At 40.1% G+C, this 19650-nt stretch overlaps 2 protein-coding genes across 2 annotated transcripts; one reads left to right on the plus strand and one right to left on the minus strand.

The window, feature by feature from the left end:
* Positions 1-1488: 1488 nt before the first annotated feature.
* On the minus strand, positions 1489-3249 carry gpx1b (glutathione peroxidase 1b). The gene is given in 5 exon segments (XM_034531872.1): positions 1489-1892; positions 1895-2050; positions 2053-2142; positions 2144-2168; positions 3014-3249. Coding segments are annotated over 5 exon segments (678 nt in total). The 5' UTR covers positions 3106-3249; the 3' UTR covers positions 1489-1577.
* A 667-nt stretch (positions 3250-3916) lies between these two features.
* Positions 3917-19568, plus strand: fancd2 (FA complementation group D2). The gene is given in 59 exon segments (XM_034532199.1): positions 3917-3950; positions 5009-5074; positions 5077-5142; positions 5244-5311; positions 5398-5463; positions 5465-5505; positions 5640-5695; positions 5858-5890; positions 5893-5925; positions 6011-6090; positions 6278-6402; positions 6491-6578; positions 6710-6793; positions 6795-6826; positions 6963-7035; positions 7147-7257; positions 7378-7389; positions 7391-7414; positions 7731-7796; positions 7799-7888; positions 8021-8095; positions 8097-8150; positions 8239-8313; positions 8315-8368; positions 8848-8955; positions 9057-9174; positions 9280-9326; positions 10258-10377; positions 10517-10590; positions 10684-10821; positions 11009-11027; positions 11029-11110; positions 11218-11331; positions 11430-11540; positions 11658-11756; positions 11839-11933; positions 12008-12163; positions 13110-13142; positions 13144-13227; positions 13563-13691; positions 13799-13924; positions 14072-14152; positions 14154-14184; positions 14586-14614; positions 14616-14718; positions 14804-14865; positions 14867-14904; positions 15098-15109; positions 15593-15650; positions 15653-15702; positions 15926-15977; positions 15979-16023; positions 16262-16333; positions 16580-16618; positions 16710-16784; positions 17889-17963; positions 18148-18294; positions 18371-18463; positions 19244-19568. Coding segments are annotated over 59 exon segments (4308 nt in total). The 3' UTR covers positions 19331-19568.
* The last annotated feature ends 82 nt before the right edge of the window (positions 19569-19650 follow it).

Consider the following 19650-nt stretch of genomic DNA (forward strand, 5'->3'; position numbering starts at 1 on the left):
CTAAAAAGGGGGGCACTTTGAATTCTCCATAAGTACATTATCTACCTGCTTCTGGTGCATCAAGATATCACAGGATTGTATGATTTGGCCTTAGCATTAAGGGTTTATGGTCTGTCATACACTTCCAGATCATTTTAATGTATCTTATAAGCATATTTTGATTGCTGCCTGATCAGAACCCTCGCTCACCTGCAATGGCTTGTCCTTATTAGTCTTGTATATTAATGCAGCTCTGTATTGAAATGGCTATGTTATTTGATATCTTAAAAGCACACTGAGTGAAGCAAAATAACCTAGTATCCAAGTGGTGCTTTTTGAAACTTGAACTTGCTCCCTGTCGTTGGAACAATCGACATGTGTCAGGGCAAGCAGTACCTTGACAGCATTCCCACTGAGTGCAGGCATTTGCTTCCAGTGATCCCCAGTACGTCACTCAGCTAAAATAAGCCAAAGCTGTCTCTGTTGGTGGCATAAGAGAATAATCCCTTTGTTGCATCTTAATGGGTCTTCACAGACACAGGATAACCTAACCTGTGTGAGTGTGACTGGGTATAAAATACACTTACTTATACTCTGTCTGAAGGGTCCTTTGGGTGAAACCAGATGGCAGTTAGCACTTAATGGATCTATCCCATAAGTCTTGTTCTGTGGCATAAATTCTGCACTTTGTCGCATTACAGCATGTTGATAAGAAGGACCTCCAAGTACCCTTTTGCTGGTTGGTCCTGCCAATCATGTCTTTCAGAGATGACTACCTAATTATAATCATTTAAGCCTATCTCGAGAAAAGCTTTACATCATATTTGTGATCCTAGATACTTAGTTGAAAACAAAATCCAGCTGTAGAATGCAGCGAATCTTGTTTTCCCTCTTAATCATGACAGCATTCAAATAAAAAAAATAACCGAAGATATGTAAATAATCAGACTATTGAAAATAGGTGTAAAGATTCTCGTCATCATATTTATCTTATTGCCAATATCTACAGTATTTGTTTTTAAATGAGAAATATTGAAATTCAAAGTACAATAAAGACTGGAGGCCTCAACAAAGTGGTTTGTTTGGACTAATTACACCACAAAATATATACAATACTCTAATAAGCCTTCAATAAAGCTGTGCCTAACAAAACTGGCTTAACATTGGAGGTAGTTGGGAAATAACTATTGTGAAATTATCTTATTGGCAGGTGATGCAACCTTAGTTTAATGCTGACTGATTGCAAAATGTACTATGATCTGTACTCTGTAACAGCAGTTAGTAATCAGACCGTCACTGCAAACCCAAGATCCCCTACAGAAGTGCTGAATGGGGAATTTTACCCACAATAACTCTTTAGGTTACAAAAACAAGATCACGTTTTTTTAAATGCAAGTTAACTTTTGCCTTTAATCATAAAGTTTGACTTAAAATGTATATTCAAAAGAACAATATTCAAAAGAACAATATAGAGTATTGGTACTGTAATTTCACAAAGGCAGTCCAGAAGTGTGAACAAAATAACTTTATTGGTCCTCTTTACACTTCAAAACCACTGTGCTTTGAATACACACAATGCAGCTGAAAACATTCAGGCTTTACGCTTCATCAGATACCCCCCTCACAAATAACTTGGTTTCAGAGGATGCCTTCATATTGTAAAAGAACAGAACACAGCATCGTATGTAAGAGAGCACAGGTGGTCTGAAAAGTGTTGTACAGAAGCTGTGGAGGGAAAGCAAATAGCCCAAAGGTGTTTCCCCTGGTGAATTGAAGGTTACACACGTTGTGCTGATGCAAGTGGCTGAACAGCATACTGGAGGACGGGTTTTTAGTTGCGCCTGGCTGAGGAGCTTCTTGATGTCACCCTCGATGTCACTGGTGAGGAACCTCTTGCTGTAGCGCTTGAACGGACACGCCCATCCGGCCCGATGAGGAACTTCTCAAAGTTCCAGGCCACGTCGTTCCTGCAGACCGGACTCCACGTGATCAACTTGGGGTCATCAAGCAAGGCAGCTGGCTCGTCGCTGGGGAAAGGGAGCTTCCCCCTCAGGAACACAAACAGGGGATGTGGCCATTTTTCCCATTTACATCTACTTTCTCAAGGAGCTGGAACTTTGGCTCAAAGCCATTTCCAGGACGGATGTACTTCAGAGACATGAGGGATTTCCTCATTCTTGCAAGTTCTCCTGAATGGGTTAAACAGAACTTTAGGTGTGATTGTTACATTTTAGGATGCAGGTCACTAAGAAGTTTCCTTGATAAAGTCTAATATGGCAGTATGTCTGTATAGACATTATTCATGTTTTATGAAGGAAGTGGTTAGCAGATAATGTCATGGAACAAAGGTTTGAAGTAAACCCACTGTTTTTGTTATCTGCCATTTCTCGAGCCGAAAGAAAGCCCCTCCCTACTGTTTAAATCCCTTCTGATTATTTAACCATCATTTCTGTAACCGTCTATTAATGAGTTACTAGTGTTGTCATACACACTTAGTTAATACATGTCATATTGCTTATTCTCTGTATTAAGATTGTGAAGGCAGAACACATTGCATGGATTAAGTTCTAAGAAACACTTAAAAACTAGGTGTACCTTATACCAACACTACCACCATTTCCTCTTTCCTAAATATTTAATGCTGAAACTCAAAGGAACTAAATTCCTCACTAGCAAAATGTATCCTTAATTTTTAAGTTTACTTTTCATCAATTGGTTTAAATGATATAATAATTAACTTGAATTAGTGCCTGTAGCAGATACTTGACTAAATATAAGACAAGCTAAACCTACAACCAGCCAGTATATATATATATATATATATATATATATATATATATATATATATATATAATTAAAAAATATATATATATATATACATATATATTTTTTAAAATATATATACCAGGAACAACACTTTATCCATCTGAGTAAATAGCCTACACATTAATTCTAATTGACAATATAGCTGTATAAATTGTTTCAAAAATTCTAAAGCCATTTCCGGGTAGAGAGTAGACCTGGTGAATAGAACAATCATGTCCTCACCTGATGGCCGAACTGGTTGCAGGGCACTCCCAGGATCACGAGCCCCTTGCCGGCGTACCGCTCGTGGAGCTCGTTCATCTGAGTGTAATCCCTGGTGGTTGTACCTCAGAGAGACGCGACATTCTCGACGAGGACAACTTTGCCCTGCAGGGAGGAGAAATGAAAACGTTTTCCCCGTAGTAGTTTGGCCGAGAGCTCGTAAAATTAGCAGCCATTCTTGATACTTATTCTCTTTGTTGAGTCACTATGACCCCTTTATTCCCAAATCACTCCTCTTTCTTCTGTGTCTTGTGCGTTCGTCAAGAGCAAGCAATGAATTACGGTCAAAGATCTTGTATTTAACTCTCAAGATGGTTCACATCCGAAAGCCTACGGGACGGGATTAGGATATTCCCATATATCACCACATGAATAGAAAGTCAGTAATGATTGTATAGCTTCAATTATTTAAGTCAACATTGTGTTACTACACCCTGATTATTATTGTTATTACACATACCATAACAGGAATTTAGAAACTCTCATGTATATCTTCAACTAAGTCAAAATTGTTGCCTAAACATGAATACTAAATGTTGTAATTTCAACTATTCATCTCTTTTTTCCTGGAGAAAGTTATCCACGCACACAATGAAACAAACACAATTAACGATGGAAATCAATGTATTGTATTAAAGTGCAATATACTAAGTGCACTTTAATGCTACACAATGCTAGTTAATTTCATGGCAAGTGCAGTTTATTCGTTTCACTGCCGTTACAACATTTTTGTTTAAAAAGAGCCTCCTGCTCTCTTTTGAAAACAAAACGGCTCATGAACTGACTGGTTATGTCGCTGCAGTAAACCAAGCGAGGCGAAGAAGGAAGCAGGTAGCAGTGAAGCCGCTCAATGTACGAATACACTCTTCGAAGGAGTTGGGCAGGTGCAGGGCTTTGGGGCTGGCGCATGGTTTCGTTACACGGCGTATCCCGGAAAAAAAGTATGAGGAAAGTCTACATGAGAATGTCGACAGAGTTCTCGCCCCGCCCACCAACGGACAAAATGATTTGTCTAAACACCCAACCTAATGCTAGAAATCTAGAGACCGTATACAATATGTTGTCGTGGTTGGAGTGTAAAACTACGGACCGCTTTTAAAAGCGCAACCTATGCTTCAGTCAACATACTAACTTATAAAGGAGCTATTTATACAAGCTATATTCGCTTTATTAGATTACTCTCAGGCGAGTTAATTCTTCACCGCTGTGCCCCTCGGTTCTCTAAACCCCGTGAAGATAGTCTAAATAGAGTGTCCCTAACTGCTTGTGACGCACGAGAACCAATTGGCGCGGAAGGTTGTTTTTGTAACTTCTGTGTCTTTAGCTTTGGTCGTAATATCGACGTCTGCTACCAACCGTATGTCTCCCTTAAGCATTTAATGTAACCTCGATATAACATACTTCAATGTGGCGTGTTTGTAATTGTAGCGTTAGCTAATAGCACAGCTACAGTGTAGCTAGCTGTTTGCGTGACTATGTACCAGTGAAGTTAACTTGTTCAACAATACATTAGCTTGTTTTGCTGCTGTTGATGCCTACTGGTCTGACGTCAGCTATTACAACACCTGTTGTAATTCATATTTTATCAGATGATGCGTAAAAAGCGACGCTCGTCGTGTGGATAAAGGAGAGGGAGGAAACGACGACCACTAGTAAGTGTCATGTCACGTAACATCCCAACAGTTAGTAACGAACCTATGTGTTAGTACAGGATTTCCCCAGCTCCACAATTATGAGATTCCAAAGTACCAAATGCCTGTCATTATTACGAGGGACGTAGAATCAGTATCACAGGAGTATGGCATAAAGTAACACCATATCGCACTCCCTTCATTCGCTGATGGCCCCTTGTCTAAAATCGAGTCTCTATAATAATATAATAGTGCCCAGTGTCCTCTGCTGGATTCGGTTATATTAAAGGTGTATTCTCTTCTTTCTGTAGAGGCAAAGAAGAGTCGCAACACTGGTCGCAAACTAAAGGAACCTGCTCCAGAAGAAACAAATGAAAGTGCATTGGTGTCTTTCTTCGAGAAGCAGGTGTTACCTTGACACAAGCTGGAACATCCAATGAGATTGGTAAAACACACTTAATCCAAGTTTCAAAACATACCAAGCCAGGTGAATTAAGATGAGTTTTTCCACTTCTGATGTTTCTGGTCCTTATCTTTTCCATCTAGTTGTCGACCAAGTAGTTTTCCAAAAGAGGATACAGAAGCAGCTCCAGAAGAGTCCCAGGTACCCTGGGGTAAGTCTAAGCGAAACACCATCCCTACAACAAGATCAAGGTGTTTGACATGAGGCAGTTATGTTAACTGACATTTCTTTGCTCAGATTGTACAGGAATTTACCACTGGATTGGAGTCTCATATTGAAGACCCTGAGCGGTTTAGGAACTGGCCTTCTTCCATGTGTCCCACGATTGTCGGATGGAGACTCCAGGTGACTCTATAAAAACACTAAATGATAATAGAGGCTACTTATAAAGGGCACAGCTATGGCCTTTGACCAAGGCTCATGTCAGGAGTCTGACTGTAATGGTGTGACATACTGACATATTTTCTTCTGTGTTGCAGTCAGGTCAGCTCTTTTCAGGAAAGCCTGCTGCGCATGCTGTTGGGGATTGAGATGCTGGCAGGTTAGATGTTTTTTCATAGGTTCTCCCAAAGACCACTGCAATCACCCCTTCACAAAGAATGGCACGCTGAAAAAAAACAAATGTATTTTTCTTCTATAAAGCATGCAATTGTGCAAGTGCATATTCCACTAATCCTTAATCTGCTTTTCTTTTTCATGCAGACCTTTATCATTAACACCTTGCTCGAGAAGCTCCTGAGTTTATGTTTGATGGGTCAGTATTTAGTTTTTTTACATAATTTTAACCATTTGACACTCTTTTGCCGCTGTGGTTGTTTTCTAAACGTAAACTTGTTCTGTCCCCTCACAGTACTGGACGATGGAGGACTCAGTATTCCTCACGCAATTATCAACCAGTTTAAATGGCTAGACCGAGTTGTGGACAGCAAGGTAGTCATTTCTATGATCACAGGTTGCATGTGAGAGCCAGTCACAGTCACAATTTAAAGTAATAACTGTGTTTTTTGCTGTTCAATCAGATCTGTAATCATGTGTTTTTGCTTCATATCAGTCATCATCTAAGTGTCTAGATGGTGATGTCTTTATTTCAGCCCTTTTTGTGGCCTGTTATTTGCAGGCGTTGGCAGCGAAGCTCATGGAGTTGGTGTCAGTAGCACCAGTTGAGGTTCAGCGTGACATCATCACTAGTCTGCCTGAGATACTGGAAGACTCCCAGCACAATGATATAGCTAGAGAGCTCAAGTATGTGCAGTAAATCTCGTGCTGTATGTGTGGGGTTTCAGAGTTGATGATTATAACTTACTGCTGTTCACATCCCTGTTCTCTGTAGCTCTTTACTCCAGGAGAACACTCAGTTGACTGTCCCCATCCTGGATGCCCTCTCTAGTCTGAACCTTAGTTCCTCATTACTTACTGAGGTTAGTACACACACACACACACACACACACACACACACACACAATAAACCCAGATTATATAACATTTATTTTTTATGAATTGTTAAAGACCAAGTGAATGTCACTGTGTTGTTACTGTCTGCTCTCTGCAGGTCCGTGGTGCCGTTATGGTCACCTTGGCTGCGGTGCAACTGGAGGACTTACCTGTGGTGGTCAAGTTCGTCCTGCATTCTGTTCTCAGCCTCTGATGCATATGAGGTCAGAACCCAGTCAATTCTGCACCATTTGGCATTTATAAGGAAATAGTAATTGTGGTTCCTTACATTACATATAATTTGAAATCAAGAATGTGACATGGGTTTTTGCTGCGTCTAGGTGGTATGCGTAATCTTCGTAAAAAGTTAGAGTGGAGCAGTGCGTTCTCCCTCCTGTGCTGCAGGCCTCTCAGAGCCGCATGAAAAGCAAAGGATCGGGCAGCGTAAGATATAGCGTATATTTAGTCAGGAACCTATTTTGAAGTAAGCCAGTAGGTTTCTTGTTATAATTCTATCCTGAAGTTTAATTGAATAAATCTGGTCTTGGTGGCAGGTCCTCTTCCACTCCATCGGCTGGCAGTAGCCAAGATAGCATTACATTGATACTGGACGGCATCAAGTCAGCAGTGCGATTCCAGAAAATTATATCTGAGGCTTGGCTCAAGGTGGGAAATTAATCTTTTATTCCCCCTTGCTTTAATTGATTACAAAATGCTGACGCTTTGGAATTTGTCTTCTCAATTTTAGTTGCTTACTGACCTTTCACTGTGGTCCGTTTTCATCAGGCAATTGAGTCCTGTGGACGAAGAGGAGGACCATAAGGTGAGCGTCATCTCTTAGTTTAGGGTATCCCCTAGTAAATGGGTTCAATGTGTACATGTGTAAATAGATTGTTACATAACATTCTGGGCTGACACATGTCTATACAATTAATAAAATAAAAGTTCTTAATGAAATCTGGACAATGATAGAACAATAGCTTATTATTAAATATTAGAATGCATCCATACTGTACTCTAACTGTCATCTTCAAATTCAACCACAAAGTTTAAACACCGTAAACATTTTAAAGTCAAGGACCTGTAGCAGAACTATTTTCATTCCTGTCTATTCTTTGAAATGTGCTCGGCCATGTCAGGTAGTAGATCTGCTGGTGCTGATTCCCTCCCACTCCACCAATGCTAACCAGAGCCGACGGGGGGCAGGAGAGGGTGCTTGAAGGGGAAAGTGAGGACTGGACTGATCCAGGAGGCTCTTCTCCAGAGGACCTTCAGGGACTATGCTCAGGTGGGTTCAGTCTGCAGACGTACACGTTTAAATATAAAGACAGTAGCACAGTTCATTTTATTTAATGCTGTTGTTGTCGTTCATTATTATTTGAATGGATTGGCTTGTATTTCTCAATGATGACACTCTAGGTCATGCGAGGGTATTTTTCCCTCCATCCTGTCTCTGGCTCAGAGTTTGTTGCGCTCCCCTGACCCATGTGTGGTGCCTTTTGGTGGGACACATGTACCGACACTCATTCACGGCTTTTGACTCTTACTGCAACAGGTGGGTTTGGGATTCATCTAAGAAAGTAAAATGTTCATCTGTTTTTTTTGCAGCCGAGTCATTTTAATTCCATCCTGTATGTTTTATAGGAGGTGGTGGGCTCTTTGGTGACCCATGTGTGCAGTGGTGTGGGTGGGGAGGTGGACATGGCTCTGGAGTTGCTCTGCAGGCCTTGTTACAGAAAATCCCTCAGAATGGTCCTTTTATGCTGTTTTTGTCAAGGTAAGGAGGTGATCCTCATATCTGTCTATTCTATTTGCTCACCAAACCACACTTAACAAATGCATACATTATGGTTCTGAGCTTTCAGGTCCTTAAGGACAACTTAAATCTGCAGAATCAACACAAATGTTTAACTTCTGTTTCTCATTGTACTTTAAAAGAAAACCTCACCAAAAAATAAATATTACATGTATGAATGACATTTGAGCTCAAATGATGGATGTACCAACAGCTTGTAGCTAGCTGTTCATTGCTTATATGGCATGGTCTCCTTTGCCTCCTGTATTTTCTGAAATGTTTACTTGTATTGACGTTATGTTTTGCCTTGCTTCTATGTAGAGCACTTTGTAAACCCTGTTTTTAAAGGTGCTATATTAATAAAATTATTATTATTATTATTATTATTATTATTATTATTACAAAGGTTTAATATCATTATGTTTGGTTAGTTTTTTAACTGCAAACTATATTTGATTCAGGGAATCTTAGATTACATGGACAACCTCACACCCCAGCAGATCCGCAGACTCTTCCACCTTCTGAGTGGCCTGGCCTTCGGGCAACAGCAGCAGGGATCTCACATTCAGGTAAACATTCACAAGATAATTCAATCTTTAAAAATGTTTTGCCTTTCCTGAACATCCTCTCCCCCGCTGACGTAACTCTCTGACTCTGTGTTACCTCTCAGGATGACATGCACATCGTGATCCGCAAACAGCTCTCCAGCACTGTGCCCAAGTACAAGCGTATTGGCATCATCGGCGCTGTCAGGATTGTAGGAAGCATGGGGGCCAATCAGGTAAGATGTGTTACTCATAGTCAGTATACATGTATCACATCAGTATTGTATCTCTTCATTCTGTCACTTTGTCTCAGTCATGCTCTCTGCTGCCCCCCCCCAAGACGTAAAGTGAAAGAGTCACAGAATGGCTCGTTACCCCAGGAGACACTCAGACAGGTACATATTATGCATTAAAACAATCAGAATGAACAATGTGTATGCACAGATATTACAGTTTGTGATTTCTCTTTAGTTTGGTTTTAATTTGGTTTACTTTCAATTCAATATTTATTTTTCTTGGACTCGCATAGCCAGACCTTTCTCCAAACTTAGTGTTAGCGCTGTGCCAGTGCAAGAGAAAGATCTGGTTGATCCCTGGTTGTATTCCTTTAAATCCATCACCGTTGTCTTATAGGAGGCACTAAGCCCAGGATGAAGCAACAGTGCCCTTGCTAAATAGAAGTGGAGGAGAAATAGCTATCCAGCTTATACGCACAGACTACATCCTGTGAGACTATGTTTTTGTGGCTGTTAGAGCTGCAATCCATAACTTCAAGTACATATAGATAACAGTATCATGTATATTCTTCATTCCTAGATTTAAGTGTTAATAGTGGATAAGGGTAGATCATATAAACAATTTATATATATTGTTTAGATTTTTCACATATCATCCACAAGCCTGTTACTTCTTATTTTGCATTTAATTTGGTTTATATAGTTGATAAGATGGCTTTTGGTTTGTGTTTATCCTTTGCCATGTTTCACTTTATTCAAGAAATCAGTGGTGTCTTATCAACTGGGATTTGTGGAATAACCTTTATATTATAAACATTTCTACTAAGGGGTGTTTGGGTAGGGCACTGCACATCAGCTACAGGTTTGCTCTTTAGTACCTTAACCTGTGCTGTAACCTCCTTGTGGAAGAGAGCAAGCAAAACATTACAACAGTAATCATTTCTCCTGCCACTAACTATAAAAAAAGCTAATTATTATTAGTTGAGATCTGAGATGTATTTTCTCTCCATTCACCGAAGCACACAGTGACAGAAGCTGAAGTTGACTGGTCTGTAGATATCTTTGTGTATGTTTGTACCGGTTGTTGCAGGTGACAGCCCTGTTAGAGCTGGTGAAGTCCAGCAGTGAAAGCTCACCTGAGGCTGCGGCTCTCTACTATGATGAACTAGCCAATCTGATGCTGAGCTCTACCCTGGACCCACAGGTGCAGGTCTGTCTCAAACATTCACTGTTGTTACTTTATCGCTCCTCTTATCTCTTCATGTTTAGTGTCTTTGACATGCATCCAACACAAGACACAGGGGAAGACATCATTAAGCATTCTGGTCGTGTTATTCTCCAACCAACAGCAAAGCATCGAAAAGAGTGTCATAGATGACTTCCAGGTTGACTTTGTGGTGGATCTCGGACCAAAAATATCAGGGTAGTTATGGACAGCTGGCAGCATAGGAAATGACTCATTTTAATAAAATTCCTATAACTACTGTCATTAATCCCTCCTCTCTGTGTATCTCAGTTCCTTTCCCTTACCGCCCCGTGTGATGTATGACCTGGAAGGTCAAGGAAACAGCATTGCCATCAACTTACTGCCTCTACTGGCCAAAAATGTCAAGACCAAAGGAGAGCAACAGAGTCAAACCACAAAGGCCCACAAGTCAGTCACCTCACTCCCACCACTTCTAACCAGATCTGATGTGTGATGACAAAATATTTAGTCAATGATCTATTTCACTGTAGAGTCAGATCAATTTTAGTTTATTTTGTAATATCTTACAAACATGTAAAGCATGTAATCAACGACTTGTTGCATATTGTTTCCTACCTGTATTTTGTGTGGACAGGCGTGTGTCTCCTCTCTGTCTTGTCTCCATTTTTCCGCCTCCTGAGACTCTGTGAGCACAAACAGCACCAGGGAGACCTGGAGGAGATTGACGGCCTGCTGGGTGAGGAAGTGGAAGTTATACATTCCTCCTGACAACCAGTTGGATCTCATTTTCTATGGCTGTAACATAATTTGTGTGTGTGTGTGTTTAAAATTCCTGGGACACAGGCTGCCCTCTGATCCTAACGGACATGGATGTAGTAGAGAAAATGGAGAGCTGTCAAAAGTTGAGAGGGGAATTCCTCTGTACTTTGCTGTTTCACACCATCAACTGGTTCAAGAGAGGGTAATTGCATGCCATTGATTTTCATTCCAACACTTTTCTCCAAAGTAGGTAAGGATATGTGACTAAAGCCATGTCCTTACCCCTGTTTTATGATAGGTCATAAATGCATTCTGTGAACAAAAAGAAACTGAGATGAAGATGAAAGTGATGACCCGTCTGCAGAACATCACCTACCTTCAGACACTGCTGGAGAGAGGCTTGGCAGGTGAGCTTTTGATCCATAAATACTGGGCATCTCAAGATCTTCCCCTTGTGCCACGTGGTGTCAATTCTATTACAACATTATTTTTTAAATGTACTGTTTCTTTGGTGTGTGTTTCAGAAACACCTGGCTATGTTCCACCGGTTGCCAACTTTGATGGAGAAAGCACAGATGGTGTTATACTTAGTTCTGCTGCTCCTGTGATTAAGGCAAAGAAAGGTAACAGAAGATATTTTACTCCACAATAATGAATAAGGAATGCATACTCACATAATTGTTAACTCTCATTATGCTATTCTAGATGCAACAGGAAAGAAAAGGAAGGCTCCTGGTAAGAATTCCTCAGAGAGCAGCTCTCAGCTTGAGGAGATGACTGAAGCAGACAAAACTCAGCAGGTAAACTTTTACCTCATGTATTAATCATTTTTTTATAGAACTACAATAAAAAGGTGATTCTGCTTGTGATAAAGGAGCAGCCAGAAAAGGAGAAGGAAAAGGAGATCCGGCAAGGTGTCAGTCTGGTGTCCTACAGACAGTTTTTCAGGGAGCTTGACATGGAGGTGCTTGATGTGCTGCAGTGTGGCCTGCTGTCCCGCTCACTGCTAGACTCTGAGCTCCACACCAAGGTAAGAAAAGGAATAAGAAGGGTTTGTAGGGCTTTCTACAAAAATGATAGATTTTGTAGTTATTTGAATAATAATAATTTGATATATTAAGGCTTTCAAACTCTAAAGGGTAACGTCTGTATTTTTCAATTTGGAACCTATTTTCCCATGTTGTTGTGACCATCAGTTTTCTAGATTGTATCCAGATAGGATTTCAGTCTTGACAGAAATGTTTTTTGTAAATGGGATCCCAAACAAATTTCAGGTGGTTTAAAATGTGATTCCCATCAGACTTCTACTGATGCGTCTCTGTCCGGGCAGTCAAATTGTATTTGTGGAAGTGCTGAGCAGATTCCGTCCCGCTACTTGTCACCACCGTCAGACACGGCCCTTTGCTGGGTTTTCATGAGGCTAAGAAGAGCATTGAGAATGTCTGTTTGCCGTGAGGAGAAACCAGTATGAGTTATAAAAGAGATCCAAATGTTTCCTCACAGTTTCCTGCATCAGCTCATGTGCAACTGTCCTTGTGGATAACCGAGGCTTATCATCTCAGTGTATTTACAGCCTCCTCTTTTGCACCAGACAAAGACAGCAGCGTTCTCAGCTCGATCCTGGACCTATTTAATATATTGTTGTACCATTAGTTCACTTGGACATAGAAACATTGGAAATCCAGGTTGAAAAATACTGAAGTTACCCTTTAAGGTTAGGTTTGGGTGGGGTTATTCAGAGTACGTCAGCTTACGTGTGTGTGTGTGTGTGTGTGTGTGTGTGTGTGTGTGGTGTGTGTGTGTGTGTGTGTGTGTGTGTGTTGTGTGTGTGTGTGTGTGTGTGTGTGTGTGTGTGTGTGTGTGTGTGTGTGTGTGTGTGTGTGTGTGTGTGTGTGTGTGTGTGTGTGTGTGTGTGTGTGTGCGCGCGTGTGTGTGTAGATTTTTTTTATACATGTCTAATACTCTTATTTGTTGAGGTGCGGGAGGAGGTTCTGCTGGGTCCAGCTGAGGCTGGGGTTCCTGCTGGAGGATATGCATCGCAAAGTGGAGTTTAGTCTTACCGCTGCCCCTGCAAAGAGACCTCCTTTCTTTAAGGTGCATAAAAAAGCTAACATATACAGTGATAAGCGCAGATCATCTAAGATATGAAAGCTCTCAAAATGGAAGAATGTGCAGGTCTTTGAACTGTATGAAAATATCCAGGGAAACATCTGTTTGTAATATTCATTATTAATAAAAAAAAATATATATATATATATATATATATATATATATATATATATATCTTTAATACAGTCAAATAAGATGAAGGCCTAAAAAAAGTATATTTTCTGTCCTGTCTGCCAAGTTTCTTTGAGTGTCAATTATATTTTGTTATAACTGTATAAAACTAATATGCAGCCCAAACTTAATGACATGTTCTTGTGCAGGCCAGGACCGATAAGAGCGTGGGCTTCTCCCATCTACAACAGAGGAGCTCCAAGGATATTGCTTCGTACTGTGTCCAGCTGCTGCCTGCCCTCTGCTCACACCTGGAGAACTGCCACAACCACTTTCAGGTGCAAAATAATTCTGTAGATATGAGGGAAGACTTTGTCTCTTACTTCCAGTTGTCTATATAAAAAAAAAAAATTGTTTGTTTACGTGTGTGCATTTTCCTCCCCAGACACTGCTGTCTGATAACAACGGTGTAGTGGATGGACCTTCCACAGATATTCAGCAGCACCATCTGATGTCATCAAGCTACCAGCTGCTCCTGCAGGTCCTGAACACCACCTTCAGCTGGTGAGGAGTACCAGCACCCCTGACTTTCATGCCACACATTGAATATTTTAACTATATAGAATTGCAGAGCTGTACGCCTTTGGAAGAGTCGGTGTGTCAAGCTTCTTTTTAGTTTCATCTCTGAAATGAATCTACCAATGTGTGTATTGGTCAGGTCTGGATTCAGCCCAGCCAGGACTAGCGGAGCTTACTGAAGAAGGCGCTGGGAGTTTTGGCTGAACGACCTAAAAGAGGAAAGTGCTGATTTGACCTTGGAACAGCTGTAAAGTGAGTGATGAACGTGCAGAAGAGCAGCAGAATATTATTTTTTTAATCTATTGATCTATTCGTTTATCACTTTCAAATGGCTTTTGTGGCCTCTCGTATCCTTTTTGCTCATAGTGACATACATTACATTACATTACATTACATGTCATTTAGCTGACGCTTTATCCCAAAGCGACTTACAATAAGTGCATTAAACCATGAGTCCAAACTCAGAACAACCAAGAATCCCAAGCAAGTACAATTTCACGAGTACTATCTGTACGTGCCATTTAGTGCTAATAAAGTGCTAAACTACAAAGTGCTATCGGTAAGGGACATTTAATACACGTACACATACATATTTTAAAGTCAAGTGGTTTTAGTCTGTGTTTTTTTCTTTGCCCCGTTTCTGCTCTGTTTAGACACAGCCTTCGAGTACCTGGTGAACTATCCGCAGCACAATGCCATGTCTCAGCACAGCTCTGTGTCTCTCCCAGCTTCTGTCCACTGTGTCAGAGAAAGGAGGCAACTCTGCTGCCTACAGAGAGCAGACTGGTAAGTCGGACATGTTGGCTCACTTTAATAAATGTATCTGCAATCAATTGGACTGTGATGATAAATGCCTGATTTATCTTCCAAGCTTTCCTTGCAAAAATATTCCTCAGCCAAGACTGGGTGACAGCCAGCGGACAGAAGGAGCGACGGGAACAAATTCAATGAAGCACTTCACACTCTTCTAAGGTGTGTCTGAATTTCAGAAATACATTGTGCACCAAACAAAAACAGTTGCTTACAAAATTGATGGAACATAACAAACACATATTTTTGTATTAGAGCCTGTCTGATACATTGGCAATGGATTTAAGTGTATCACACATGCATGTGCATTGTATTGTATTGGTGTATATGAGGACTGATAAGATTAGATGACGAGAATATTTTTAAGGTCTCAAATGTCCTTTAACATTACAGAATTGGTCTAGCTTTTGTGAATCATTCACACTAGTTACATCTTTATAGGTAAAGATAGTTCATCAAGGACATTTATTTGTATCAGGAGCACATCTCGAAAGAACCTTTGACAAAACATGTTTCAAAAGACTTTTTTGTGTGTAATGTATATGCAATGCAAAGTGCTGAGGAAACATATTAACCCATTGATTGTTCTTTAATAAATTAACTCCATGCAGTACAGTAAAAGCAAAACACACAAGCATCAATTCAGGGACAGTGTGCTGTACAACCACATCCCAAGTAGTTTAGTGTAGTGGTCCACAGTACATTTATGAAGATGGTATTTTTGTTCAGCATTTTTCAAGGTTACACAACTCTATGACAACAATCACATATCTTATATGTGGAACAAGCATCTGAAGGTTTTAATTATGATGTCCTTTGTCTTTTTTTCCTCTGCAGAATTTACCTGGAGGCATGTTGATGATGTTCTGAAGACAGTGAAGGAAATAACTGCAATAGGAAATCCAGAGATCTCCTAAATGCATCAAAAGATGAGAGCTCTGCATCATGGCCTACTCTCACAGGTAAATCACCATCACTTCATTGTGTTTAGTTTTTTTGAGAGCAAAATGTGAGTTGGTGATTATACAAAAGTAGCAGATCACAGTAGAGTGATTAATGTGCTTCTGCCATCCAGCACTCGTGTGCCTGACAGCTAATTGTGATAACAATAAATCAATATAATCACATTAAAGAGTGTATTTATCCATGTTGTTGTTATTTATGTGTAAATTCTTCCACTTTTTAGGCAAACATTCCTGGTTTTCTACAAAGTGTTGATGGCAGATCTGGAAAAGGGCCATCAGGAAGATTCCTGTTTGCAAAGTCAGTGACAACATTGAGGTAAGCCGTCAGGTGTTTGTTCACTGTGTTCTCTTGTATTCTGTATACCTAACAGCTCAATGTAATGAGAAACACAAAACACTGCTACACATCTACTACAAAGGAGCAAAGATTTCTTTTAATGCCAATTTGTTCAAACTCTGTTAACTGAGAATCGTGCATTTTTGCGCACAACTAACTATATGTAAGTTTCTGTGTGTTTTAAGGACAAAAACATGTGACTCATGTCCTCCTTCAGGCTCAGAGTGAGAAGCTGCTGACATGGAAACTGGCTGTCGAAGATTTTCAAGCCCTGGTCAAACAAGTGAAGGTCTGTAAGCGTCATGATCTAATGGCTGTGAATGTCTTTTGAAATGATTAATGACATTTAACCTCATCTATTTTTCCAGCATTCAGCCAAGTACTGGGTCATATTTTGATTAGTTTTTGGTAGCTTATACTGCAGGTTAAATTATATGTGCAATCCCATCTATTTTGTTTATGATTTTGTTAGTCTTTACCAAATGTGTGAGGCTCATCTGCTCATATGTGTTTTTGCTTTAATCTCTTTGCACAGGTGTTTGATTCTAGGCCTGTGCTCAATGTGTGCCTGAAGGTGAGCTGGCTGTGTGTGCTGAAAAATATTTCACATTCAGGTGAAACTGCTGGGACTTTGTGTTAACTGATTATAATGTTGTTATTGGTAGTATGGCCGCCTTTTCCTGGATTCTTTCCTGAAGTTGGGGATGCCAATACTGGACAACAGTTTCAAAAGGCACAAGGTACGCATGAAATCTTTTCACCTAATACAGCTTGTAAATGTCATATTGAGTAGAACATCAGAAATGGTGTATAAGTATGCCATTTGAAATCTCAACAGCACTCTTAAATAGTTGTCATGATGTAATTACTTCTGCAAACAACAGTACACTTTACCAGGTACCTGATTTGATCCAAACAAAAGTAAATTACTGTAATAGACCACGAATTAACTGCTCATCAATTTCCGAGTTTATCCCAGAACAAGTTAATTCATACCTTGCTTTATGTATAAGTGCATTTTTTCTTCTTCTGCTTCCCTATATTATTCAAACATGGTTTGGCACTACAGCAAGGCTAAGCACAGAACACAACATCCTGTGTTGTTGTGTGAGACATGCAAAACTAGAAAGGTCCACCAGGGGACTATTTTTCATACGTGGTTCAACTAAGTCGATCAAATGTCCTATTATCCATCTTAAATTAACCCGATGATTGAAATCAGGCTATTCCGGTTTCTCAAAGGCTGATCCATGCTCAAACAATCTCGTTAATTAAAATCAGATGTCAGTACTCAGGATAATTGGTCGTGCCTGTCCTGCTTCAAAAGGGGGAAGCGTCCAACAATGTACCACAAGGCTCTGCAAACAGTCTGTGAGATAGTCAATGCTGCGGCGTGTGGTGTTCAATGTACGGCTCGAGAAGGTCTGTAAATAAATGATTCCTTGTGGGCAGAATCGATAGCGCTCGTATAGGAAGTCATCATGACGTGATAACGGATCTTGGCGATCTCGAAGAACTCTCTCCCTATAAAACGTTAATCTAACTAATATCGCTCCTTCATCAATGAGGAAAGGAGGTGCCATTTTCTTCAGGGGGAGTGGCCAGTTTATCCAGCCAGACTGAATGAGCCTGCACTGGTGCAGGTTCAAATTTTTGAATGTGTTGCTATGGTGATTTTGCCAAACTTGCTTCGAGGAACCGAAAACCCTGACTTGGGTAATCTCATCCGGAAAATTATCCCGCTAACCACGTTAGCCAGGTACGAGAAATAGGGCCCTGGTGAAGATATTGAAGTGCTGACACACTTCACCAGGTGACTCTGTGTGATGCTTTGCCTTTTTAAGGATGATGTCCAGAGCCTGCTGAAAACCTTCCAGCTCAGCACCCGGCAGCTCCATCACATGTGTGGACATTCTAAGGTAGCTACAGTTCACACAGTTTCTAGCTCCTTAATTTCCAATTTCTTTAGTTGGAGACCTCTCTCTGCATGGTCTGGAGCCAAGTCTTACAAAATGTAATAAATACTCCTGTTAAATTAGAAAAAACTTCTGACCTCTGGTGTTCTATAACTAAATAGCCTTGTCATAATGTGTTGGTGTTCAGTCTCACCAGGATACAAGCCTGACCAATCACGTACCAGCCTTAAAGAAGAGCCTGGAGCTGTTTGTTTTCAGAGTGAAGGCCATGCTGACGCTCAACAACTGTCAGGAGGCATTTTGGATTGGCAACCTGAAGAATCGCGATCTGAAGGTACAACATATTGAACTTATCGTAAGTGTCTGAACATATTTGTTCGTTAACAATAAAGCAACAATTTATGCTGCAGGGTGAAGAGATTCTTTCTCAGCGGTCACAAGGAAGTGATGAGGATGAGGAGGAGCAACGTTCCCCGCTGCCTCAGGACCAGTCAGAGGATGAGGTACCTGCCATTTTCAGGCATTGTGTTCTCAAACAGGAATAGGATTGGATGAAAAGTTGAAAAGAGAGTTTACTCAAAACAGCATTGACTTGACCAAGAATTAATTTACAAAATGTATCAAAATTGTGAAAAACTGAAGAAACCAACAGGTATTAACAATGCAATTACATTTTTTTGTTCACACTAATTATATATATTATATATCATTATATTATAACCAGTATACATTGTGGTGTCTTTCAAAACAACAACCTGTGAAATGTGAGAGATTCAGCGACTAATAAAGAAATCAGGAAGTGTACGTTGTAAACAAAAGGAGAAAAAGAACAAACGTAATACAACCTTTTCCATTAAACTGAACAATGGATGTAAGTAAATAAAAAACACATATAAATACAGTAATGTGTAGAACGCATAAAGTAGCTAAATCGATTGGCAGGAGGTACAAGCAGCACACAGTAATAATCAGTCAGTTATATAAGCCAGCCAAACAACGTGCTCACACTGCTGCTGAGCAGGTCATTACTTTGTGAAGTTCAAACCAAACAGTTCGGTTAACAGGCGGTTGAAACTGTGAAGGGCAGATAAGATAACTGTTGGAGCTCTGTAGCACGCTAATGGTTAGTGGCTGACACAGTTAACAGGGAAAACATCTGATTATGGTGTCAGTACCAAGTTAATGTTATGTAGTTTCTCCCTAATGTTTCTTGCTTTATGCAAGCTGATTCACAGCGTGAATTGAGCATGTTTGTCAAATGTTTCTCTTGTGCTTTTCTTTAGGCCATGGAGACTGACTGTGAGGAAAGTAAGACGGTCAACAGAGAGGAAGATGTGGATGAAGATGATATTGTAGAGGACTCTGACTAACCAAACAATAAACTCTTGGTTTGGAAGTGTCTTTTTTACATTAACACTTTCTAAATGTATTGAAAACTGCTACTCAATTGGCAATGCATTTATGTACTTCCACTGTTTTTTATTTTCTGTTGAAGATAAAACATGCCTAATAATTAGGTGTTTTCACATGAAGTATGGTTCTTTAAAGAAATGTGCTATATGCTTTATTCTATTTGTTGCCGACAAAATAAAATAGAGATTATGGCGAGATTGTTTCAGTCTGATTTGTCATTCAATAATAATATATATATAAAAATATATTTCTTTGCTGACAAATCACTGTCATAAAG

The sequence above is a fragment of the Cyclopterus lumpus genome, chromosome 5 (assembly GCF_009769545.1).
Source record: "Cyclopterus lumpus isolate fCycLum1 chromosome 5, fCycLum1.pri, whole genome shotgun sequence".
Lineage (NCBI taxonomy): Eukaryota > Metazoa > Chordata > Actinopteri > Perciformes > Cyclopteridae > Cyclopterus > Cyclopterus lumpus.